At 42.8% G+C, this 26708-nt stretch overlaps 1 protein-coding gene and 1 long non-coding RNA gene across 8 annotated transcripts in view; one reads left to right on the top strand and one right to left on the bottom strand.

Annotated features, from left to right (window-relative positions):
- The window catches only part of LOC116073253, a 1486-nt gene extending 274 nt beyond the window's left edge, over positions 1–1212 (top strand). The window contains exon 2 of the long non-coding RNA XR_004111743.1: positions 870–1212. This is a non-coding gene — a long non-coding RNA (uncharacterized LOC116073253). The remainder of the gene's footprint in view (positions 1–869) is intronic.
- Positions 1213–3400: 2188 nt separating this feature from the next.
- The window catches only part of Arih2 (ariadne RBR E3 ubiquitin protein ligase 2), a 53561-nt gene continuing 30253 nt past the window's right edge, over positions 3401–26708 (bottom strand). For 6 of the 7 annotated variants that reach the window (XM_031343247.1, XM_031343246.1, XM_031343251.1 and 3 more), the window contains 13 exons: positions 20718–20785; positions 17984–18047; positions 17149–17299; positions 15494–15615; positions 14099–14208; positions 12007–12124; positions 10573–10623; positions 10457–10478; positions 9429–9580; positions 8980–9123; positions 8088–8156; positions 5824–5907; positions 3401–5624 (listed from right to left, as the gene is read on the bottom strand). In XM_031343247.1, the coding sequence (XP_031199107.1) occupies positions 5553–5624; positions 5824–5907; positions 8088–8156; positions 8980–9123; positions 9429–9580; positions 10457–10478; positions 10573–10623; positions 12007–12124; positions 14099–14208; positions 15494–15615; positions 17149–17299; positions 17984–18047; positions 20718–20785 (1227 nt within the window). In that variant the 3' untranslated portion in view covers positions 3401–5552. Of the gene's footprint in view, positions 5625–5823; positions 5963–8087; positions 8157–8979; positions 9124–9428; positions 9581–10456; positions 10479–10572; positions 10624–12006; positions 12125–14098; positions 14209–15493; positions 15616–17148; positions 17300–17983; positions 18048–20717; positions 20786–26708 lie in introns of all 7 variants that reach the window. The other variant, XR_004111290.1, reaches the window with a different exon arrangement.

Below are 26708 nucleotides of genomic sequence, written 5' to 3' on the forward strand. Positions count from 1 at the left end.
CCCCAGAAAAGTGTAGTGGGCATTTTCTCACTCGGGGGAGAGGGCAGTCAGAGAGTGCCAGAAACGGGACATATGACGCAGTGGGCTGTTGAGGCCAATGACTGCACACCTGATGATGAGATTATAGAGCAGTCCCCACGAGTTTGGTTTACTTAATGAAAACATTTTATGTATATGGAGTGGCTGTTTATGGGTATGTGCACTCCATGCGTTCCTGTATTTGAGGACAGAAGGGGCGTTGGAGCTGGAGTTACAGACGTTTGTAAATCGTTATTTTGGTGCTGGGACTAGAACCTGTGTGTTCTCCAAGAACACTAAGAACTTTTAAGGTTCTTAGCTAAAGAGCCTCTTTCCAGCTTCCAGTTTTGCTTTTGTTTTTGTTTTTTAATAATTTTTTTTAAACAACAAAACACACAAACAAAAAAGCCAAACCAAACCAAAAAAAAACCCAGACAGGGTCTCATATAGTTCAGGCTGGCTCATCAAACTCGAAAGGAGTGGAGGATAAATTTATTCTCCTGCCCCCACCTCTCAAATGCTGGACTTACTAGGTATGCGTCACGGACATTCTTGCAGCTCCCCCTACCCCGCCCCCCCCCGTGACCTTGAAGATATTTTTGAAGGCCCTTCGGCAGTCAGACCGGACCGCTGAGGTAATCCTACTAGTCAAACTTTGGTGAGAGGCTGCCCAGTGTACCCAGTACTCCTCAAAATGAAGTAGGTGCTGTTTGTAACTCTTGCTTTAAAGCTCCTGGATGGGAAGAGGGAGGGTGGAAGGCTTTTCCCTAATCAGGACACCCTGGCCTCTGAAGAAAATAAAACTCCGATTATAAAGCAGCGGCCAAAGTATTTTTTTCTGCTCTTCTTAGGCCAGGCTACCCTCAGGAGATGTGCAACTGACCTCTTCCACGCTCCCACAGCAGTAAAGTGTTCTACCGACAGCTCACTTCCTTCCAACATTCTACAATGGCAGACTTCTTCAGGGTCACTAAATGCCAGAAGTTTATTAGCTAATCTAGTCAGCCTCAAGGAGTACTTTGCTAATCTTCCTAACCTATAAGATGATAGGTACTGGAGTTTTCTGGGTCAGAAGGGAACAGCGCCAATGGTCTTCCATCTTCATAAGAAGTAGGAACAGAGATCTCTGCTGGCACTCCTGGTTGTCCCTACACAGAAGCGAAAACAATAAAGACATGGCTTCTGGCCCTAGTATTTATTTTGTGTGTGTGTGTTCATGGCAGCTGATACTGATGGCTTCTTCCAGTGTTCTCCATCATATATATTCACTGAACAGGCTTTCTCACTTGAACCCAGAGCCCACCAATTGAGCTGGTCTGATTAGTTAACTTGCTTTGAGGATCCTAGACCCACTCCCCACTGCAGGCATCATAGGCCTACTGCAGTGCCTACTCACCCTTTATTTACATGCTGGGCATCTGCGCTCGGGACCTCAAGCTTTACCCACTGAACCATCCCCCAGCTGCCTAGAGTTAATTCACAAAGGAATGTTGATTACTGCTGTAATGTTTTAGTCTCGAATCTGAGCATGGTGGTACTCACCTGTAGTAATCTCAGCACTTAGGAGGTGAAGGCAGATCCTGTCTCAAAAACAGTTAATGATTTAGACAGACAACGCTCTGCTGCTCACTTAGGAACATTCCCATTTCTTAGTTGGGTGTAGTAGAACACGCCTGTAACCCCAGCATACGTAAGGCAGAGCCAAGAGGCTTTCTCCCAAATTCCAGAGCAGGTTCCAGGGTTCTCCCCCTCTGCAGTTTTCTGTATTTACTCAGGTCAGGAGCCAGTTTCTTGTGTAATAGGGACAACTAACAATTTCTAAAAACTATACGTTTCAACTGTTGATAAATACCATCTAAAAGAATTATCACTTTAACATGGCATTTTTTTTTCTCCTCTTTTGAGATACGGTCTTACTATGAAACAGCCCCGGCTAGCCTTGAGTTTCTGATCTCAGAATCCCAGGCTCTGGGATTATAGATGTGTCTGTGCTACCACCACACCTGGCATTTTACCAAAGACACTACGACTTTCCGATATTAGTATTAGTATATCCAGCTAGCCTTATAAAAAAAAAATTCTTAGGAAAATCTGCATAGCATATCCATGCCTATGCAGGCCAGGAAAGAATACTGGGTCTCTGGGAACTGGATTTACAGGCAATTGTGAGCATGTGATGATGTGCTGCTGGGAATTGAACCCAGGTCTTATGCAAGAACAGCAAGTGCTCTCAACTACTGGGCCATCACCGGGTGGTGGTGGCACACCTTTAATCCCAGCACTTGGGAGGCAGAGGCAGGTGGATTTCTGAGTTCGAGGTTAGCCTGGTCTATGGGGTGAGTTCCAGGACAGCCAGGGCTACACGGAAAAGCCCTGTCTCAGAAAACAAAACAAAACAAAACAAAACCACCAAAAACCAAAAACCATATTCACTAGTGGGGCTGGAGAGATGGCTCAGCAGTTAGGAGCACTTGTTGCTTTTGCAGAGGACCTGGGGTGTTGGTTCCCAACACCCATATACCTCCTTTTAGGTAGCAGGTATGTGTATAATAAACAGACACAGTACACACACGCATACAAAACATCCACACACATAAAACAAGAAATCCATAGTGACCAATTCTGTCTGTTGTGAACTAAAAGCACTTCTAGGGGGTAGTGTGTTCTCCAACTTCACTGTGTACCCAGTGCTAAGTATAAGAGCAGCACACTCAAGGCCAAGACTAGCAGTGTGGAGTTGTGTGTGCCCCCTCCACCTCCCAATGCTACTTTCTCCTGTGACGGTTTATATAAGCTTGGCCCAGGGAGTGACACCATTAGGAAGTGTAGCCTTGTTGGAGTAGGTGTGTCATTGTGGGCATGAGCTTTAATACCCTTGTTCTAGCTGCCTGAAGTATTTTCCTAACAGCCTCCAGATGGAGAAATACAACTCTCAGCTCTTCTTACACCATGCCTGCCTGGATGCTGCCATGTTCCCACCGTGGTAACAGACTGAACCTCTGACCCTGTAAGCCAGCCCCTATTAAATGCTGTCCTTACAAGAGCTGCTTGTCTGGTTCACACTTTTAAATCCAGTTCCAGTTTTTAACTTTCAAGAGCCACTATGTCCTCTGTATTATGGTCCTGCATCTGCTCTGGAGGGACCCAGAAGTCTTCAATGGCAGGGCTTAGGGCATTTCCAAGATGCTTGTAGGGAATGGCTCAATCTTCTGCCAAGGAGAGAAGTAACACTTCCAAGTAGGGAGCACCTAGAGCTGCCTTCTCCCCATGAGAAAAAACTTCAAGAAAAGCAGTGCTAAGTCTGGCTGGGCCCTCAGAGCCCCTGAGGGAGTAGGAAGAACAAAAGGTAGTCCAAGTACACTTGGAAAAAAGACACCACAAGTTTTATAATCAGAAAATGAGTTTATTTTGAATAAACCACTCAACTTTTTGAGATGACATGACCTCAACTTTTCTTTGAAGAAAGACAAGGATCTGGTCAGTTCATGAAAACACCTTTCTCTCCCCTTTGCAGGGCAAAAACACCAAACTAAACCAAACCAAACCAAACCCTACCTCTGCTGACTTTTCAGATGTTCTGATAATGTTAACAAAGGACAACCACTGAGGTCGCTAAACAAAGGTCTCCACAGGTGAGGTGCCACCCACCAGCTCCAGGTGGCAGAGCCTCCTGCAGTGCAGGGGTCAGGGCCACAGCTGAGGAATGGAGGGTGGCAGCTGTGCAGTTCAGAAAGTACCCGAGGAGGAGTTAGGTTGCAGAGCTGCAACTCTGGTCCTGTGCCATAGCAGTGGGACTGGCAGGACTCAATGGAAAGGTCTGTGTGCTAACAGAGCATCACATACCACCCTGGGCTTGTAGCAGGGACACTCCTGGGTCACAATCAGCTCCCATTGGTATTAGGGTTCATTTACCATACACTAAACTATTACTCCCAATCCACCTCACAATCTCACTTGTCAGGGACGACATGAAGAGACAAAACCTGAGGAGGTGAAAAGGGATGTGCAGCTGGTCATGTACCCCAGGAGTCACAGCTGTTACCTGTCTTCAAGAATAACTCAATTTTACAGCTTTACATGGTACCTAGGAAATTGCTGACTGGAGGTGAAAATGTATGAATATCAAAGAATCTGCATCATAATACTCACAGATTTCTCTGTAGGCTCTCCTAGGAGGTCAAGGAGGTCCTGTCAAGTATAGACAGCTCTGCCAGTCTCAGAGGGGAGGCACTGAACAAAGCCATGGAAACCCCAGAGATCACAGATCTAACTTTTCAAAGGCCCACAGGACCAGGTTCAAGATAGGAAGGACACCAGGCAAGCTGCCCGTTCCCTTGCACTTGACTGTGCAAGAACTGGTCCTTTCTTCTGGCCAGCCCCTTCTAGTACAGGAACTGAGACCACAAACCAGGGATTCTCCTGGCCTCAGACTCCCAGACCACAGAGATGGGGACTTCTGGCAGCTGCAACTAGGCAAAGGAAACACACCCCACCCTGGAGCAGCTTCTGGCCACACTCTAGGTGAACAGAAAAATAACTTGTGCAAACCTAGCTCTTGAGCCACAAGGCCCATGCCCCTGGTCTAAGAGCCATGCTGAACTCTGACCTTGTGAACGCTGTTCATAAGAACACAAGACAGTGACGGGGTCAGAGTACACCACTTGAATACTGGATCAAAAGGGACGACCAAGAAGGAAACTCATCTGGGGGAACAACTCCTTTCAAAGGTGGATTTCTTCTCTTTATGAAACAAAAGGAAGCACCATGCTGAACCAGTCTCCCAGTCCAGAGGTGCATTAGCCCACACCTCTGCTGTGGATGCTGGTCTGGCCTAACTTAGGGAAACCTCACATTCAAGAATAAAAGTGAGCCTGCAGTGAAACCTTGCTCTGCTCTGTGCCCTGGCTGTCCAGCTAAGGCCAGAGGTAAGTAACTCTGTGTCCATCCTATTATGCAGGCCAACTCAGTTTCCTACTCTCTGCCACCCGTGCTCTTCCCCCAGGACTCCAGCTCCAAGTCAAATATGATGCTGGAAAGCAGAGGCCACCCCAGGGCCCAGGGCAGTGCAGACCCGCTGAGGCTCAGTGGGTGGGCAGTATCAAGTTACATTCTAAGTCAAATAGCTAAAGGGTGAAGCACTCCAATGCCAATTTATTTTAATCGGGCTCTGTGTTATCTATGGTTTGCCTCTTTTCTTTATAATCGTACAACCTTTGAAAATTACATAAGTTGTAATGATCTAATACTATTAATAGCCATTCAGAAAAAAAAGTTCCCTCCCTCCCAACAACCATCCAGGGGAAATTTAAAGTCCTCACTAGAGGCCAGCTCAACATGGCCTCTACCCTGGTAGAAACAAAAATCAAAAAGATGAGGAGAAAACAAATCGACTAAGAGGTGTGTTGCCAGTGTCTTTCAGGAGTGGGGCCCTGGCTGTCGCCTGGGTCGTGAAAGGCAGAGCCTGCAGCATGCAGTACGTAGCCGGGTGGCATCACAGCTACATCTTCCTCACCCCGGCACATCCACAGCCCACGTTAGGTGTCATGAAAATCCTTTAGCAGGGTTCTTCTCCGCTGCTCTGCTATGTGCATCTGGTTTTCCAAGTCCTGTACAAATGGCACAACAGGTTTTATAAGTTCCAATGCCAGGAGCAGAGAGCAAGCAAAGCCACAGGCAGCATATCAGACGCTCCAGAGTCTACACACCTGCCCTTCCCGCCTCCACTGCAGCACCTTTAAGTCCCACCCCACAATCACTGTTACAATGACATCCTTCCCTTACCTGAAGGAAGGCACAGGCACTTACCCCTCTGTCGTAGCTGTCGGCTCGCTCAACTTTCCAAGAAAGGTTTTCGATCTCAGCCTCCAGCTGAGCCTGCTGGTATTCAAACTGTATGGGCAGAGCAGGAGGGTCAGAAGGAGAGAGGGCTGTAGCCGGGCAGGGCCTGCAGATGGAGGGTACATGCAGCACCTCAGGCTCCAATTAGCAACTGACAAGCCTGACACTGTCCTCAGCATGCCTGCTACACTTTATGTCCAGAACTGGAAAACAACATCCAGAGAGCTTCCAGAAGAGAGGGGCAAATGACAAAGCAATATTGGCCATCCACCACCAAAGGAAGGTGAGAAGCTTAAAGCCACAGGAAAAGATGGTCCCAAAACATTGGGACACAGATACTGCAAAAGTTAAGTTAAAATGGATATTGTCAAGACACTGTATTTGCTCCACATTTTACTTTCCCCCAGTCATCTGGCCAACAAAGCCTTAAAATGGGGTATACACATGTATCTCAGTAGGGAAAATGCATACCTAGGATGTATGAAGCCTTGGGTTCAGTTCCTGGCACTACATATACTGGGTATTGAGGCACACTATGGTATGGTAATCCCAACACTAAGAGGTATCAGAAGTTCAAGGTCCCATCTCCTCTTTGGTTTATTAGCAAGTTTGAGGCCAGCATGGGCTACTTGAAACCCAACCTCCAAAAATAACTAACCAATGAAGCAAAAAAAACCCTAAACCAAAAACCCCAACCCTTTGAAAAACCAAACAATTTGGCCTACGTGGTGGTACATGCCTATAATCCTAGCACTAGAGGCAGAGACAGAAAGATTTTAAACTTAAGGATGCCTGGGTTAATTTTTTTTAGACTCAGAAAAAGGAAAGAAATCAAACTGGCCGGGCGGTGGTGGCGCACACCCTTAATCCCAGCATTTGGGAGGCAGAGACAGGTGGATATCTGAGTTCGAGGCCAGCCTGGTCTACAGAGTGAGTTCCAGGACAGCCAGGGCTACACAGAGAAACCCTGTCTCGAAAAAACCAAAACAAAAAACAAAAACAAAACAAAAAAACAACAAAAAAAAAGAAATCACATTGTCTGACTTAGTAACCATACACTTAAGGAATAAAATGTTACACAAAAGGACTTTCCTTGGGGACTGGTGAGATGACTCAGTGAGTAAGAGCATTGACTGCTTTTCTGAAGGTCCTGAGTTCAAATCCCAGCAACCACATGGTGGCTCACAACCACCCATAATGAGATCTGACGCCCACTTCTGGCATGTCTGAAGACACCTACAGTGTACTTATTCATAATAATAAGTAAATCTTTGGGCTTGAATGAGCAGGGACTGAGTGAGAGGGCCAGCCAGAGCAAGTGCAGTTGACCAGAGTGAGCAGAGGTCCTAAAGTCAATTCCCAACAACCAGATGAAGGTTCACAACTATCTGTACAGCTACAGTGTATACTCATATGCATAAAATAAATAAATCTTTAAAAAAAAAAAAAGACTTTCCTCAGTCTTACTTGTGACAGTGAAAATGAAACAATTGTCATCTCAAATGATGATACATTAAGTTTAGACATCTGGAGCACTTACATAAAGAAGAATTCAATCTGGTAAAGGGTGAGAGCCATGACAATGATAAACTTGTAACAATAAAATGTATGCAGTGCAACTTTGTGCCTCAGTTTTTGAGGTAAGGATTTGCTATAGTCTAGGCTGGACAGAAAACTCAATCCTTCTGGATCACCCGGGGTTATAAAGTTTGTGCAACCATGCCCCTGTTTTTCTGGTACTGAGATGGAATTCGGGAGCTCATGTACGCTAGGCAGGTGCTCTACCACAAAGCTTTATTTCCATAACATTAATTTCAAAGGCTAGAAAATGCATGACATAAATGCTATGTTTTCCAACACTTAAGGAATATATAAAAATTACTTTTATCAGCAGCAGAAACAACCGTATCTAAGAAGAACTAAAGGGAAAACAGGCAACTATAATGTAAGGATGTGTATGATATGCCACTGGTTATCCAAGTGGTCATAGGCTCTTCGAGTCCACTGATCTTTAAATATCATTGTTTAAGGGATCAGGTGTATCTGGCTAATTACAGCATCTGAGGTTTATTTTACAGATGCCCAGAGTTAGAAATGGATTTTTGCAGTAAGACAGTTCTCACTGTGTTCTCCCAAATGACCAGGTTCAGGCCCACGTGCACCTGTACAGTGCCTCTAAAAATGGCCCCTCTAAAGTTGCATGGAACAGCAGAAAGGCAGCTTTGGCTTACCAGCTTCTTCCTGGGACCAGATTCCATGTAGTATGCATATGGATAGGTGTATTGCAGGGTATATCGACACTGTAATAGGAAAGAAAAAAGTTTTATCTTAGCCGAGCGGTGGTGGCGCACACCTTTAATCCCAGCACTTGGGAGGCAGAGGCAGGCGGATTTCTGAGTTCCAGGCCAGCCTGGTCTACAGAGTGAGTTCCAGGACAGCCAGGGCTGTACAGAGAAACCCTGTCTCGAAAAAACAAAAAGTTTTATCTTTGATTCTACTTGACCCACACATTAGGTGGCTCTTACAATTCATATGTAAATGGTGACTCTAGACTTGGGGACCTTAAAGCAAGAGGGCCAAACTACAGAGATGATTAATCACCACCGGTTGCCTCAGGACTTTTTTGTGGTCATTAAAATCTACATATCTCAATACTTATCAATTATATACTATCTTTTCAGTTATTCGTAAGTGGAACAAAGAAGAAAAATGCTGGGGCTGGAGAGATGGCTCTGCGGTTAAGAGCACTGACTGCTCTTCGGAAGGTTCTGAGTTCAAATCCCAGCAACCACATGGTGGCTCACAACCATCCTTAACGAGATCAGACACCTCTTCTGGTGTGTCTGAAGACAGCTACAGTGTACTTACATATAATAAATAAATCTTTTTTTTTTTTTAAAAAAAAAGAAGACAAATCCTTTAGTTTTCTGTTTCTCTGCTCAGAAATCCCTTGGACATGTAGCAAAGGGCCAAGACTGTGTATATTCGGCACAGGGAAATGTGGCCCACAGACATGCATGCAAAGCTATAAAGGGCATCAACCCCCTCCTTTCAGAGATGGCCCCCTACACTACCATTTCCAGCCAACAGTGACCAGTGATGGAAGAGTGAGGTGGTGAGCACCTTGGCCAACAGCTTGGCAGCGTTCTGTAGGTACTGCCAGTCAATCCATGTTCCCAGATTGTTCATAACCCTCTCTTGAATCTTCTCATGAATCCGCTGGTATGTTTGTGCCTCCAGCTGCAAGCTTTTGTTGTGATTTTCCCACTATAAAGCAGAGGAAGAAGGAAAAATGTAGAGTCCCAGGAAGGTACAGAGGTCAACACAGAAGTTTAAGACAAACACTGGCTGGGCCATGCCCATGGCTTGCTCCATCTTATGGAACAGACCGATCATGATCCATCACTCAACTAAGGGAATACCTCATCAGCCTGCACAACTGAAAAACCATGTTTGTAGGAGACAATATCCTACACATGCAGGAGCTTGTCACTGACTTCCACATATGCACACAGCATCCCAGTGTGGAGAAAGCCAACTCTGAGAGCTCTGGTGTAAGACAAGACACCTACCCTCTCAAAGTAGAACAAGTACTTCTTGAGGGCCTCCCTGGCCTGTGCTTGCTGGCTCTGGTTGACAATGTCAGGATTCTCCTTGTACCGACTACATTCATAGTACTCACTACCATGCGTCTTCCAGTCTCCTAGACACATCCAGCAGAAGTCTGCACGGAAAGGAGGGTGAAGTCATTTATCTTCACAAGGTAACCACACACTCCTCCAAGGCCCAGGCAGGAGAGTAGGGTGAAGGGGAACCCGAACACAAACTCCCCAAGCTGTCTCTCTGCAGAGGGATGTATAGCTCTCACTCTTGTCACAGCTCACTGTCCTCTCACTTGTTGGGAGAGCCAATGGCCTATGAATTCCAATAGCACACATGCTGTACAAGGTCACTAGCCAGCTCTGTCAATACCATTTCGGGAAGCAAAAATGTACCCAAAAGAGTCTAACCTGGTCATCTAGAATACAAGCTGCCTATATAAACTGCCGTCCTCATTACTTCCCAGGCTTACAACTCTTGCTTGCCCTAGAGAAACCCTGTCTCGGGAGGGGGGTTAGGGGGGAGGAAGAAAACACTTTTTTTTCTTAAAGCACCTTGGCAAAGTCATATACAGCCTTTTCTAAAAGGTGACTTAAAGGTATCTCAGATAATCCCCTTGATATCTATCTGTTTTGGGGAAAATAAAAAAACACACTAAACCTTGAACCGAGTGTGTTGGCACATGTCTGTAATCCACCCACTTGGGAGACACAGATGGGAGGACTGCTGCAAGCACAAGGCCACCCAGGCCTACATAGCATACCCTGCTCGTAAAGAAAGACAGGGAAACAAGTCTTGTTGGATGACTGAGGATCATAGGACACACCAAAGTTGACTTTTAGCTACATATTACCAAGACAGCAGTGGGATTCTGTCCCTCAAATCAAAAGTTGCCCTTTGACTCACTGCTTTGTTATAAAAGCACTCACTAAGAAGTAATGGAGATGAAAGCACAAGAAATAGACCATGCCCCTGGACTGGAGCCCAGGCCTGGACTCACCATGCTTACACTTGGAGCATTGCTGTCAGAGAGAAACAGAAGAGAACACATTTAGGAAGAATACTTTCCCAAGGACTCCATGTTTGCATGCAAACTGTACATCATCATCCGCTCACCATGTGATTGCAGCCTCCATTCTTCTCGATGCAGATGTTGCACTTGGGACACTGAGGAGACAGAAGGTGCCATTAGGCTTACACATCATCAGCTCGTTCTAAGAAACATTACCACAACTCCAAGTACCCATGCCCAGTAGCTCATTGCAAGCACTTCTGGGGAGGAGTGTTTCACTTAAATGTGGCAGGTCACTGAGGCTGGAACAGCAATACAAGGAAATGAGGTCAGCGTGCTGGGATCTGAAATATCCACTGTCAGCTAAGGTCACTAAATCCTCCATCTGTCCTTGCTAAGACACCACTCAGATTAAGCCTAGACAGATGCAGCTGAAAGTGGGCCTGCTGGGAGAAACGAAGTCCTGCTCAGCTTGCTTGGACTCTGGCTTCCAGAAGAAGTTGTGCAAACTACGTCAAAACTCTTCTCACATGTGAAAAGACAGCAAGTCTACAGTGAAGCAGAGCCTGCCCTCAGGGTGAACCAGTCTATGTGTGATGCTAGCTGAGTCAGTGAGTGGCTACACAAGGAACAATGGGGCCTTCCCCCAGGGTTAGCAATAATGAAACTGAGACTATCTGGGCTTGTATTATATAGTCTTGCTATTTATGAGCTATGCCAATTAACCACTCTACTCCCAGGGCTATCAAAGCTTAGTAAATATCAACAAAAAAAAATTTTTTTTCTAGTTAGTTAGTTCTCCTTCAGATCAAACTTTTGTAAGTAGTTTTGAATTTTATTAAAATAAATGCATCTGAAGCTGAAGAGATGGCTCAGCAGTTAACAGCACTTGTTGCTCTTGCAGAGGACCAGAGTTCAATTCCAAGTACCACATGGTGGCTCAAAATCATCCATTAATTCTAGTTCCAAAATATCCAAAAGGCACACAAGTAAAAAAATGTTGATTATTATCATTATTATTACTATTATTATGTTTTTGAGACAGGATTTCTTTTTTTAAAAAAAAAATTTATTTATTTTATGTATGAGTACACTAGCTATCTTCAGACACACCAGAAGAGGGCATCAAATCCTATTACAGATGATTGTGAGCCACCACGTGGTTGCTGGGAATTGAACTCAGATCTCTGGAAGAGCAGTTAGTGCTCTTAATCACTGAGCCATCTCTTCAGCCTGAGACAGGATTTCTCTATGTAGCTTTGGCTTTTTATGTAGACAGAACAGGCTTGGCCTCAAATTTACAGAGACCCGCTTGTCTCTGCCTTTGGAGTGAGCTCCCATGACCAGTTCTAAAATTTAAGAAAAAAAAAAAATGTGTCCAAGGATAAAAATGGATAAAACTATACCAAGCATGGCAGTGTCCAAAGTCTGTAATCAAAGCCCTAGGCTATATGCTCCTCTCTCAGATGGCTAGTCTACAGGGAGAGCCCTGGCTGCATTACTTAGGACAGATCTAGTACAGGTAACATAGTCCTTACGTCTTTAGTGTGAGCACTAATGTAGTTAGCTGTTTCGGAGTCGTCTGCACACTTGGTGAGCCATTTCCGGATTGTGGCGCAGTCTGTGGGGGCGTGATACATCTGTCGACACTTGAAACTTAAAATTGGAAAAGAAACACATTCAAATAGTCATCGGGTCAGGGTTTCCTGTTTTAAATTTTCTTCGTGTTTGAATTAACAAATTCTGCATCAGAGATTAGGCAAAATCACTTCTTGAGGTCTTTGGGACTTTCCTTACCTAGGATTATAACAAAGCACATTATGAATGCTTCCTGACCTTGAGCCGGAGATGTGCTCTCAACAGCTCACAGAAGTTAGCTTCCCCTTAAGCCCCTTGGGTAGTATTAACCCTTTCTGAAAGGAGTCAAGCAAAGCCTAGTTTCCTTTTATTCTCCCCCCTTCTGAGTTGCTGGGGATTAAACTCAGGCCTTGAATTTTACTATGAAGCTACAATCCCTGCACTAAGGCCAATCATTGTCCTGTCCCCCTTTCATCTTATGACTTTTCTGCTTGTACTGCATTACAGGCATGAGCCAACATGCCTTATGTGGTGAGGGGCTTAAATCTGGGGCTTTATGTATTATACACTCTACCAACCGAGCTATAACTTCAGCCATGAGCTTAGCTCCTTGAAAGGTGAGTGAGTTAGGAGTAACTTCACTCAGGTTTAAGGAAGGACTAAGACTTGGGGAACTTCTCTACACCTTCTGGCTAGATATGCACGTAGGATGCACAAATACTAGCACGTGTAAAATCTGAAGGCATTTTATATGTGAAAAGAACTGAAGCTTAAACTGATGGGCAGGAGGTGCACACCTTTAATCCTAGCATTCGGGAAGCAGAGGCAGTTGGATGATCTCTGTGAGTTCTAAACTAGCCAGGTCTACAAAGTGAGTTTGAGGACAGTCAGCATTACACAGAGAAAGAAACCCTGTCCCAACTACCCACACTCCTTCCCCCAAAAGGAATTGAAGCTTAACAAAACAAAACAAAGCAAAGCTAGGACTCTGGTTTTCAATTTCCTTTTGTACAAGTCAACAGTAAAGGTCCCCAAGGCAACAACTATTCAGTTCTCAACTTTTGGTGGAAGAGAGTCCACCCACTGTCCTGAACGGCAGCAGAGACATGTACCCATTTACTGTGAAGTTTCTATGACGCTAGACCATCACTCTTCCAGGGAGCTGCAAATTAGGACAAGCCTGGATCTAAATTATGGCTCTGCTATTTACTGGTAGATAGTAATCTTGTACCTTGATTTCCTGACATAGAACACTAAGATGGTGACAGTAAATCTCACAGCTGTGATGATGCAGGGGAATGGCTGGACAGACGCTTGTCACTTGGAACTAATGAATGAGGAGAATCTCAGATGTAGAATTCACCCATGAATCAGTTTTATACAAGTTAGCCAGTGCCAGCAGGGTGGCACATGAAGTCAATCCTAGCATTACTACCAGGTAATGGAGGGCAGATCTTTGTGAGTTTGAGAACAGCCTGCTCTACAAAGTAAGTTCTAGATTAGCCAAAGTTCGATAGCAAGATCTTGTCTCAAAACTAACACAAAATAAGACAAACAATGCCCTGGGTTCAAATCTTAGCACCATATAAACTGGCCATGGTGATGCAACTCTGGAATCCCAGCACTGTGGAGGCATAGGGAAGACCCTCAGATGGTCAAGGTCATCCTTGGCTATGCTTTGAATCTGAGGCCAATTTGAGCTAAATGAGATCTTGCCAAATAATATAAAAAAATAATAAATTTAAAAGTTAGCTAAAAAAAGTTCAAACAGAGAAAGATGAAAAGTGTTGAAGTCACTGCAACCAGTCAATAAGGTAGACAGTGTTTGGGTCATGAGTACAGCATAAATCTAACATACTTGGCCAGGAATCTGCCACTTCCTTGCCTTCAGTCTTGAAGAACATAAAATGCTGGGCACAAACCTGGCCACCTACAGCTGTACTCTTCTAGACAGATGTTCCAACTCTCCCAGCCCTATCCTCACATACAGCTACATGCTCTCTGGAGGACGATGGGTCATGAACCCAAGACTGCTCAGCATTCATCTCTTACCAGAAGACCTCGTTGCACCGATTGCACTGCACTCGGCGGGCTCTAGGCTCCTGTACCCGAATAACCATGGGGCAGTCTGCACCAGGGCACAGCTGGAGCTGGTAATGGCTCTGTAAACACACCGAAGGGAAATGATGAAGGCACCTTCTAACTGCTGTGTCTCAGACTGTTCAAGGGCCTCTGCTCTTCCAACTGATGACTTATATCAAAGGACTGAACAAATTTAGGATAGATGTTGTGAAGAACACATATCAACTAATTATAAGCTAAAGAAAGATTCTCTGTAGTAATTAGCTGATATGTGTCACTATCAGTTGTAGTATTAGTTGATATGTGTCACAAGGAGCCACTAATTCAAAGTTATTTTATAAGAGGTATATAAGGTACAGAAGTATAGCTGTAGGGGAACAGACACGTCTGCCTACAGCTCCAGATGCTTCGCTATTTGGAAAACTAAGGCAGGAGGACTGCTTGAACCCAGACAGCTAATCAAGGGGATCTGGGTCAACCCAGGAAGAACATGTCTCGAAATAAAAATGTTTTAATGTGGGTTGAATGGGAACACAGCTCAGTTACCTGTGCATCTGACAGCTCGAGCACTCAAAGACCCTCAATAATCTATCCACGGGAACAAATTATGCAAAGAAAAAGGCCTTGTGTTTATCCTGCATATGTGTAAGATAACAACCAATCCAATAAACTTTTAAACTAAGTCATAACAGACCAAGTTGAAAATTATGCTGCACAGAATCTGCAAAACTGGACAGATAGCCTAAAAGGAAACAGAATATAGAACTGGCCATGCTAGTATCCTGAAAAAGTTTTCAAATAGTTAAAACCCAAACAAAACAGCCCTTCTCTGGGCTGAATTGTACTGAAAAACAAATGGAACAGCAACTCTTGAGCTCTGCCTGACCTGTGCTCACCCCTCAAACAAGATGGCTTGCTCAGCTTGCATAGTCATCAGTGTATGCTCCGGTGACAGGGATGACTGGCCACATTATGGCAGTGAAAACCAAGACACAGGCAAACTAACGAGAAATGGTCTCATAACAAGGAAGCAACAGATCTGGGATTTAGACAGTATTTTTTCTGAGCACAATGTCTTTATCACACTTTTTTAAAATTAAATTATGCATCTAGTGTGGGGAATCAGTAGGTATGTGCTGATGCATGCAGGTGCCTAGAAAAGCCAGAAGAAGGTGTTAAGATCCCCTGTGGCTGGAGTTATGGATGGGTCATGAATACTGAGAACTAACATGGTCCTCTTCAAGACTCTAAAGTACTAAGCCATTTCTCGAGCTCCAAGACTTAGGTGATTTACCACCAGCTGTGACTATACTGTATATGGTAGCCTCAGGAAGACAGAGGGCAAAAGAACAAGGCTGTCCATACCTCCACATAGTCCCTAAAGAGGTAGCGCTTGTATTTATCTCTCAATTCTTCGTTGGGAAGCAAGGGAAATACAAAGTCCTCTGGTGTTCGAAGTGGACAATCCTGAGCCATACATGAGATTCCTGTTGAACAAAGATTATGTGATGGATGACCATACTGTAGAAGACACAATATACTTATCCACTATGTTCAACCAACAAATTCTAATTCCATATAGGAAATTCTCTGTTCAAAATAGTTATCAAAGCTGGGTATGGTGGTACCTTTAATCTGTTCTAGGCCAGCTTGGTCTACAAAGTGAGTCCAAGATAGGCATGGATGTTACAGAGAAACAGTGCCTCAAAAACCACAAACAAATAAGAACTTATTCAAAGAGAGAAATTAACATGTTTTCATAATAATGTAACAAAGATATTGGGCCCAATTACCCAAATATCATTACAAGCAACACTAAATAAAATTATAATGTTAGATGTAGTGTCACATGCCTTTAATCCCAGCACTGGGGAAGCAGAGGCAGAGTTTGAGGGCAACCTGGTTTACATAATGAGATCCAGGTCAGCTAAGGTTACAGCTAAGGTGGAGACTTGTCTCAAAAAAAAAAAAAAAAAAAAAAAAAAAAAAAAAAAAAAGCATTATAGACTTAGTGACTAATATGACTTATGATTTTATATCATGTTCATGTAATTATTACAAATATATTGATATTTTAGTATTTTCTTTTTTTTTGGAGGGGAGGCAGAGAACACTATTTCATATAGTCCAAGCTAATCTTAAGCTTGCCATGTAGCTGAAGCAGGCCTTGAAGTTCTGATGCTTCTGCTTCTGCCTCCCAAATGTTGGGATCACAGTGTGCCACCATGCCTAGGTTAATACCCTGAGATTCCGCAGACAGCAATGAACATGGTACTTAATATTATCGGGGGACAATGAATATTCCTGCAGCTGACAATCAAATCTGACATAGGTGACATTGCTCAAAAGCGGTAGACAGAATCCAGATGTGGTAGGCAGCTCAAAGGACAGCTTCCTCAGCATTCCACTCCCCCACCTCCTTACAGACTGGGTTTCTCTCTATGAAGTCTTGGCTGCCCTGGAATTGAGTCTGTAGACCACGCTGGTCTCCAATTCAGAGATCAGCCTATCTCTGCCTCTTGAATATTGGGAATTAAAGGCGTGCACCATCAATGCCTAACTAAGTTCTCTTAAAAATGACCCAAAATCACTTTGTACCTACACCAATATTTCTAAAACCTTTAATTTTCTCATTTTACTGGAGACTACTGAAAACCGTATTACTATTTAGACTGACTATAAAAATCTGTTAATCTTAGAAGAAATATTTACTTAAGTATATGAAAATACAGACTGAAAGACAAATATTTTAAGGCTGGAGAGATGGCTTAGCAGTTAAAAGCACTTGTTGCTCTAACAGAGGACCTAGGCTCCATTCCTAGAACCCACATGATCACCTATCACTTTAGTCCCAAGGATCCCATGCCCTCCTCTGACCTTTGCAGGCACTTAAGCATACACAGTACACAGAGCTACATACAAACAAAATACTTAATACATTATACACATAAAATCAAATAAATATGTTTTTCAAAAGACATTTTTTTTGAGAGGCATATTTAATTTCAATGCAGACTCACCTACACCAACACCATCTTTGACAAGTACTGAGCAATGCTGCTCCCAACAGCTTCGGCAAAACTGATGTTGGCAGGCCAGAGAGAGGAGGTTTTCCTTGCGCACAAATTGCATACACACTGCACAGTGGTGAGGGGGATGGGCTGTGGGAACCTAGAAGGAGGGGGAGAGGGAGAACAAACACCACATAAGGTTCTGAAAGGCCAAACTGTAAAGGTTCTCTTATAAAAGCATGCCCAAAATCACAAAACAGATTAGCTTCTAGGGTTCTCTGTTTTGTTTTTGTTTTTGTTTTTTTTGAGACTGGGTTTCTCTGTGTATCCCTGGCTGTCCTGGAACTCACTCTGTAGACCAGGCTGGCCTCGAACTCAGAAATCTGCCTGCCTCTGCCTCCCAAGGGCTGGGATTAAAGGCGTGCACCACCACTGCCCAGCATAGGTTCCATGTTTTTGTAAAAGACCTTGGTTAGGTTCCCAGCACCCACATGGCAGCCATACCCATCTGTAATTGTACTTCCAGGGGATCCAATGCTCTCTGCTGGCCTCCATACACACTACACATGCATGTAGTACACATGCAAACTTGTAGACAAAACACTCATGCCTTTAATCCCAGCACTCAGGAAGCAAAGGCAGGCAGTTCTGAGTTTCAGGCAAAGTCTTGTCTATATAACAAGATCTTGTTAAATAAAAGAGAAAAATTGGGGGTGGGGAAAATTAGGAGCAAAATAAGGATCTTGGGCATCTATATAGTACCAAACAAAGCTGATGCTGACATTGTGAGTCACAGAGAACCATGAACACTCAAAGACAGTTCCCTCTAGCAGGAGACACTCACATGTTTGGATGAATTAGGTTGAACTCGAGCCTCAACAAGCAGCTGAGCAGAATTAGACCTGTACCTAGAAAACAAAAGGCAAAAACAGAATCACATCTGAAGACATTTTTAACTCTCAATAACAGAACAGGCCATCAGGTGTTATGGTTACATCAAAGGGTCTTTTACCTTGTCAGCATAATGGTACATGTCTATAATCCTAGCACTCAGCAAAGCCAAGGCCAATCTATTCTACATAGTATATTTCAGGGTATCTCTGATAGTTTCTTTATTGAACCAAATTTCATTTTATCTCAATACAAACATTCTTTTCTTTGGGGGATAGGCAGGGGCAAGAGGTTGGAGACAGGGTTTTAATTTGTAGCCCTGGCTGTCCTGGAACTCTCAGTGTCTGTCTCTACCTTTCAAATACTGAGATTGAAGGGGTAGTGTGCCTCAATGCTCAGTTGTTCTGTTTGGTTTTTAATATTTATCTTATGTGTATGAAATTTTTCTTGCATGTGTGTGTATGCACAATCTGCATGCCTGGTGCCGAGCAGGCCAGGAGAGGACACTGGAGCCTCTGAAACCAGAGTTCTATATAGTCAGCTCTAGCTGCCATGTGGTACTAGGAATTGAATCTGGGTCCTCAGCAAGAGCAATAAGAACTTTTTTTTCCCCCAAGACAGGGTTTCTCTGTGTTGCCCTGGCCAATAAGAACTATTAACCATTGAACCACCAGGCCTCAAAAATGTCTTCTGAGAGAGAACGATAAATAGCTGATGAGAGACTATAAAATACAACCACATTAAATTGAAAGCTGAAGAATATGTACAGCATAACTTTGTTTATAAAGCTGTAAAATCATACAAATAGAAGGGACATCATTTTTTAAAAAGATTTATTTTTTTATGTGAGTACACTGTTGATCTCTTCAGACACCAGAAGAGGGTATCAGATCCCATTACAGATGGTTGTGAGCCACTGTGTGGTTCCTGGGAATTGAACTCAGGACGTTTCGGAGAGCAGTCAGTGCTCTTAACTACTAGGCCATCCCTCCAGCTCCCCAGAAGATACATAATTTAAGAATAAAATAAGAGTATAAAAAGTATGGGGTAAGGAAAGAGCTCAGTTGGCAGAGTATTTGCTTCATGTACAAGGTTAGATGCCCTGCACTACATGAACCTTGGTGGCACATGTATGTCCTTTGAGTATTCAAGAGGAAGACATAGGAGGACCTACGATACCCAATTTGAAGCTTTTCTTGGTTTCTGTCATTCTTAATTATCAAAGAACTGAGGAAGCCACTGCTACTGACATGTAGTAGGTAAAGCCCAGAGGCACTATAGTTTACATAGTAGCACTACAGTCCCAAAGAATTATCCACTCCAGCCAAGCCCCATGGCATAGCTCTGTATTCCCAACTACTTCAGACATAGTAGCAGGCAGATCACAACTTAAAGGCCAGCCTGGGATACAGAGAGACTTAGGGTACCTAGACAACTTAGCAAAATCGTTTATCCTTCGATTTATCCTTCAAAATAAAGGAAAAATTGGGGCTGAGGATATAGCTCAGTGGAAAACCACTTGTTTAGTCTATCAAAAGTGTTAAAGGCATGTACCATCACACCCAACCATTTCCAACTTTTTTGGGGGGGTAGGTGTTACAGGGAATGGTCTTTTTTGTTGTTTGTTTGTTTGTTTGTTTTGGTTTTTCGAGACAGGATTTCTCTGTATAGCCCTGGCTGTCCTGGAACTCACTCTGTAGACCAGGCTAGCCTCAAACTCAGAAATTCTCTTGCCTCTGCCTCCCAAGTACTGGGATTAAAGGTGTGTGCCACCACTGCCCAGCTCGGAGAATGGTCTATTACACAGAGGTTTAATGTAAACTGCTGCCAGACAACAGAGGTTTAAAAAGAATATGAAGACACCTGTAGAATGACAAACTACTATTCCAGCATTGAAACTGAAATAGAAGAGTGTGCTGAACAGATGAGAGTATGCTTAAAGGAAAGGATATAAAATACCTTCAAGTGTTTTAGCAATTGTGTGTGCTTAGTTAAGAACACACTCTACAATGGAATGTTCACAATGGGCTGGGCGGGCACTGAAGGATGCTATGGATTCATCTTTCCAACTGAACATCTTGACTATGTCTAGGATACATGCCAGCTAGTTTTTAATGTCAATTTTTTGTTTTTATATGTTAATTTAACAAAAGCCAGAAGTCATCTCAGAGGGGGAACCTTGATTTAGAAAACGCTTCCCTAAGATCAAGTTATAGGCCTGCTGTGGTAATATACTTTTTTGATCCCAGGGCTTAGAGGTAGAGACAGGCACATCTCTTTGAGTTCAAGGTCAGCCTGGTCTACACAGTGAATTCAATGACAGCCAGAGCTATATAATGGTTGTCTCAAAAAAAAAAAAAAAAAAAAAAAAAAAAATCTTGGAGGCTGGAGAGATGACTGCTCTTTTAGAGGTCCTGAGTTCAATTCTCAGCAACCACACAGACTATAATGGGATCTGATGCCACATAAAATAAATCTTAAAAAACAAAACAAAAAAACCCAAAGGATTAGGTTGTAGGCCAAGCCTGGAGGGTACTTTCTTAATCAGTGCCTGATGAGGGTGCAGGGCAGCCCATTGTGGATGGTGACACCCCTGTGTTACAAGAAACCAGGCTGAGTAAGATCACAGGGATGGGTGGAGAAAGGTACTAAGGGCAATCTCATTTCTTTCCCCCTGAATATCTTACCTGTCCAGAATCTCTGAGACTTGCCAGTGGAAATTAACTAATATAAGTTTTGCAATTGAATGAGATACCTGTAAGAAACAACAACAAAAAACCAACAAATTTTAACTGTAGTCTCTCAGAGTGTTTTATCGTTTGAGAAATGAATACATTCACCACTATGCTAGGTATATTCACATTTTTTTTCTTTAGTTGTATGTTTTTATCTTTTAAGTTAAATTTCTTATATTAGTTACTTTATACATCTCTGTCATCTTTGTTTTCATTAATGTTTTCTACTAAACATTAGAAACTCTTACTGGGAACTAAAGCAAAACCATCTTTTCTATAGTAATTAAAAATGTGATATCCAACATTAAGCAAGAGAGCTTCCCAACTGGGTTCCCAAATGTGACAAATGCTCTCAAATGAGGCTCTACAAGGCCACACCCACAGAATGCTTTTAGTGAGGACTAGCAGCACATCTCCAGGCATCTGGTTTATATTCTGTGAACAACAAAATGAATTTAAGGTCAGATGTATAGCATATAATTTTAATCTCAGCAGGCAAACCTCTTCTTAGTTTAAGACCGAGTCTAAAAATTAAGTTTCAGGCCAGCCAGGGATACAGTGAGACCCTGACTCATCTGTATGCATAAAGCCAAATGCCTTTAATTTCAGGAGATAGATGCAGGCAAATTTCTGGTGTATACAGACAGTGCCAGGCCAGCCAGAGAGACCCTATCTCAAATAAGTAACAATTAAAGCCAGTTTTTTGTTTTTTGTTTTTTTTCTGGTTTTTTGAGGCAGGGTATCCCTGGCTGTCCTGGAACTCACTCTGTAGACTAGGCTAACCTCGATTTCAGAAATCCACCTGCCTCTGCTTCCCAAGTGCTGGGATTAAAGGTATGCGCCACCATTTCCCTGGCTCAGTTTTTTTTGTTTTTCAAGACAGAGTTTCTCTGTGTAGCTAGAACTGGTTGTCCTGAAACTTGTTCTGTAGACCAGGTTAGCCTTAAACTCAGAGACTGCCTGCAGCTGCCTCCTGAAGGCTGAGATTAAAGGATCTGCCACTGCAGTTATCTTAAAAAACAGTTTTAAATCTTGAATTCACAAAATCCAACAAGCCTTAATTGCTAAACATTTAAAGATTGTAGACTGTCTTCTGGTCTTTACATATGGCTCTGACTATTAAAGAGCCTCAAAAGATGACAAAAGCTACTGTAAATTCTTCCTCCTAAGGAAACGAGAGGATACATGCACCACTAGGTTATTAAGATATTAAAAATAATTTATATGCCCAAAAAGTGAGCCTCATAAATAATATGTAATAGATTCATGCAACGGGCAACAATGTACTTAGTGAAAAAAATGCTACAGGTCTAGATACAGAACAGGGTTACTCTGGGGAGGAAAGTCTCGCATAAGCTAGGCTGACCTCAAACTTGCTATACAGCTACAGATGACCTTCAATTTTCAACCCTCCTGCTTTCACTTCCTCAATGCTGGGACCACAGATGTGTGCCACCATGTCCAGTTTATACTCAGAGCTTTGTATATGATGGCCAAGCACTCAACCAACTCAACCAGAAGTTTACATTTCAATATTAAGTTAAAGAAGCAAGTAGTAGCACAGCATTTGATTCATAGGGGCATGATATCTTATTAAGTGGAAAGTAAACTAGTTGAAAACATCACAAGTGTCTAGACTAGGGTAGGAGCCAAAAGGTTGGGATGTGTTTGGCGGCCTAGATCAGGCAGGCTTTCCAGAGAAAGCACAGGATAGCATGAGGATGCCACTGAAAATATGAAAGGCCAGGATTCAGATATTACTCTGATCTGTGTTTGAGTCTATAAACAGATCTACCTGTGCAGTAGTGCCTACCTGGTTCACAGAGAATAACTTTAACACGGGAGACATGGTAACCAACATGTGATCCCCAGCTCTGGTGTGCAAGCCATCCCCGAGACTAAATAAGGCATATCCTAGAATGATGTCATTATCAAAGGCTGTTCAATTAGTGAGTGCCTTCCTGTCCCACAGGCCAAACACACATGGAGAAAACCAAGGAAAACCTCACCTGGGGCAGGGGTTCTCACTACCCTTCCATGAAAGTTGAAGACTACATACTCTACTAAACAATTTTCTTACTGAGGCTCATGGAGACTTAAAGCAAAGGTTCCTAAGTCATGGATAGTAATGTCTTTTAACTGTTGCCATAATTCATCTCAATAGATTAAGTAATAAACCAGCTATTTTCTTTAAATTTTAGCAGATTCATAAATACAGCTGTTATGTATAAATTTTACTTACTTATTGATAAGGCCTCAGTACTCAGCCTTGTTTGGCAGAGCACTTTCTATGTAGAGCAGGCTGGCTTAGACACCCACCTACCTCTGCCCTCTGAGTACCTGCATTAAAGATATGTGCCAGTGAGCGGGGCCGGAGCAAGCGGAGCTGGAGCAAGGTCCTGAGTTCAATTCCCAGCAGCCACACACATGATAGCTCATGGCCATCTGTACAGCTACAGAGTACTCATACACATAAATAAAATAAAATTTAAAAAAAAAAAAAAGGGATGTGTGCCACCATGCTGGATTTTTCCCCCCTTAGAAGTCCTCACTGCCAGGCACTGGTGGTGCATGCCACCACTACCCAGCCCACACCTAATTTCCATCAATCCTAAACTAGGAATTTATTTAGCACTTACTATGTATCCAATAACTGTGTAGGAATGAGAGGAAATGTCAGTTACTACTGAATAACAAACTATCCTTAAACTAAAACTGAAAAACAAAAACATCATCCAATCAGGGAATAAAAGCACAGCACCTGATTTGGTATTACATTCAATATTAAGTAAGTAGCAGGGTAGCATCCCATTTAACATTATGCTGCAGGCCCAAGACAATACAACAAAGCAAGAGAAAGAAATGGAGATGGAGACCAGAAAAGAAACATTCTATGTATTCCCACATAAAATAATAAGGCAGAAAATCCTTAGGGAATCTAAAACAGTACTAGAAACACCTAGTGATACAGAGAAACTAGATCTGTTACAGAATGCACAGCAGGGCAGCCGCCTAGAAACACAGCCCTTCCTTCTTTTCTTCCTTCCTTCCTCCCTCCCTTCTCATTTTTTCTCCCTCCCTCTCTACCCTGACCCCTGCCACCCTCACTCCAAGACACAGTCTCTGTGTAGTCCTGGCACTTGCTCTGTAGACCAGGCTGGCCTCGAACTCAAGAGATCCACCTGTGTCTGCCTTCCAAGTGCTGAGGCTAAACTAGTCCCTACACCTGGCTAGTTTGGTAATTTCTTAAAATATTAAACATATATTTACCATATACCCCAGTAATCCTGCCCCTAAGTATCTACATTTACACAAGAAAAAATTAAAGCAATGTCCACATTAAATTCAGGGCATGGATAATTATAGCAACATAGTTTATAACATCCAGAATTCAGAAACAGCCTAACTGTCCAAACAAAATGTATATCTATATTATGAAAATAATTATTGGGAAATAAAAAGAACCCATTAATTGCATATAATACAGATGAACCTTAAAAGCATCACAAGAGGGGGCTGGAGAGATGGCTCAGGGGTTTAGAGCACTGATTGCTCATCCAGAGGGTCTGAGTTCAATTCCCAGCAACCCATGGTTGCTCTCAAACATCTGTAATGAGGATCCAACACCCTCTTCTGGTGTGTCTGAAGACAGCTACAGTGTATTTATACACATAAAATATTTAAAAAAAAATCATGAGAAAGAATCAAGCAATAAAAGGCTTGATTCGATTAATATGATTAATCGAATATGATTAATCAAATATGATTCGATTCATATAAAATATCTAAAAGTGGCAAAATTGTTGCAGAGAATAGTAGTTGCTTGGGGCTAAATGTGGAGATTGATTGCAGACACAAGGGTGATGGATATTTCAAAGCTGTGTTTGTGGCAAAGTATGGTGGTGCATGCCTTGACCCCAGTACTGAGAGGCAGAGGCAGGCAGATCTTTGTGAGTTCAAAGCTACCCTGGTTTACATAGTGAAACCTGGTCTCAAGAAACAAAACAAAGCTGGGTAGGGTGGTACATGCCTTTAATCTCAGCACTCAGGAAGGCAAAAACAGGTGGATCTTTGTGAGTTCAAGGCCAGTGCTCTCTCGAGCTAAGTTTATAGTAATTGTCGAACAGATTATATAAATTAAAATGTATAATGAAACATTTTAAAACTGTATGAACTTATAACTGTATGAAAAGTTTCTATAAAGCAAACTTGGACATGCTACCACACATCTGTAGTCCCAAGTGGTACTCAGGAGGCTAACTGAGGCAGAATTTCTTTGAATTTAAGGCTAGCTTGAACTACTACTTAAGTGAGTATCAAGCTAGCCAGGGCTTCATATAAAGTCTATATTTAAAAACAAAACAAAACAAAAAGCTTCAATAAAGTTAAGCATTGTAGCACATACCTACAATGCCAGCAGGTGAGAGGATCAGAAGAATTCAAAGTCATGGCTACATAGCAAGTACAAGGCCTGCCTGGGGTCCATGAAAATGTGTCAAAAATAAAAATCAAGTTAAAACCCGATTGGGCTCATGAGATAGCTGTAAAAGTCACTATGTAAGCTTCAACAGCTGGAGTCAATCCCTGGAAACCAAAGTAGGAGGACAAAACTGACTCTTACGAGCTTTCCTCAAATCTCCACAGGTTACACACATACACACTGTATACAATGATAATAATGTTAAAAGAGAATGTTCAGGCAAAGATGAGATATGTGTAAACCCTTTATGTGTTTCATGAAAGAAGTTAGAAGACAGACTCTAGACAGCAGCTCTGGAACTAGAAGCCACTCAAACTACTAATCCCACATAGACTAAGAGGACTCCACTGGGTAGCTCAGAACATGCTGGACATCCCCCACAGAGCAGCCTACAGAACCACAGTTCCTTTTTAGAGACAGGATTTCTCTGTGTAGCACCTACTGTCTTGGAACTCACGCTGTAGACCAGGATGGCCTCCCCTCTGCTGGGATTAAAGGTGTGTGCCTGTGCAGCCCAGCTGGTTAATAATTTAATGTCTGGTTGTGACTACCGACTCTTTAATGATGGTATCAAGCCTATGCAGGAAGATGAAAAAACAAAAAACAAAAAAACAGGGTGATGGCTAGTCACACTGCATAAGCAGTAGGAATCTACAGTGCTTTACTGGATACTTAGATGACTACAGGAATGATTTAGATATGTAGATCTATCTGCAGGTGGCAATATGCATTGCAGAAAAAGAAATTAAGAGGGGGCTGGAGAGATGGCTCAGTGGTTAAGAGCACTGATTGCTCTTCCAGAGGTCCTGAGTTCAATTCCCAACAACCACATGGTGGCTCATAAACATCTGTAATGAGTTCTGATGCCCTCTTCTGGTGTGTCTGAAGACAGCAACAGTGTACTTAGATATAATAATAAATAAATCTTTAAAAAAAAAAAAATTAGAGGCACTGTAGCACACAAAGGGAGGGATACAAGGAGAAGTTAGAACTTCCTCCAAAGACAGTGACTAGTTATCAGTCAGTCCTATTCAGACACAGCTAGCAAGGTGGATTCAATGATAAAATAGGTTTGCTGTTTAGGAGGGCACTGTGCCAGTGTTTTCATGACACAAGGCCTCATCAAAGCAGAGTGGACTGCTTTAAATGTGATCTCTTCTGAATACTGCTAAAGTATTCAATCTTCTTGCCTTTGTCTTGTACTTGTATGTTCACTCTCTAATTTTTGTTAGTGTCCACTATTCTAAAGAATTATAGCACACATCGTCCCCTGGCTTACTCAGTAACAGCTAAGCAGAATTACCATTACAAACAGATTTTACTTCTCCACAGCATTAAAAAAGGAACTTACAGGGGGCTGGAGCGATGGCTCAGCGGGCAAGAGCACTGACTGCACTTCTGAAGGTCCCGAGTTCAAATCCCAGCAACCACATGGTGGCTCACAACCATCTGTAATGAGATCT

Source organism: Mastomys coucha, unplaced genomic scaffold (assembly GCF_008632895.1).
Source record: "Mastomys coucha isolate ucsf_1 unplaced genomic scaffold, UCSF_Mcou_1 pScaffold23, whole genome shotgun sequence".
NCBI classification, from domain to species: Eukaryota; Metazoa; Chordata; class Mammalia; order Rodentia; family Muridae; genus Mastomys; species Mastomys coucha.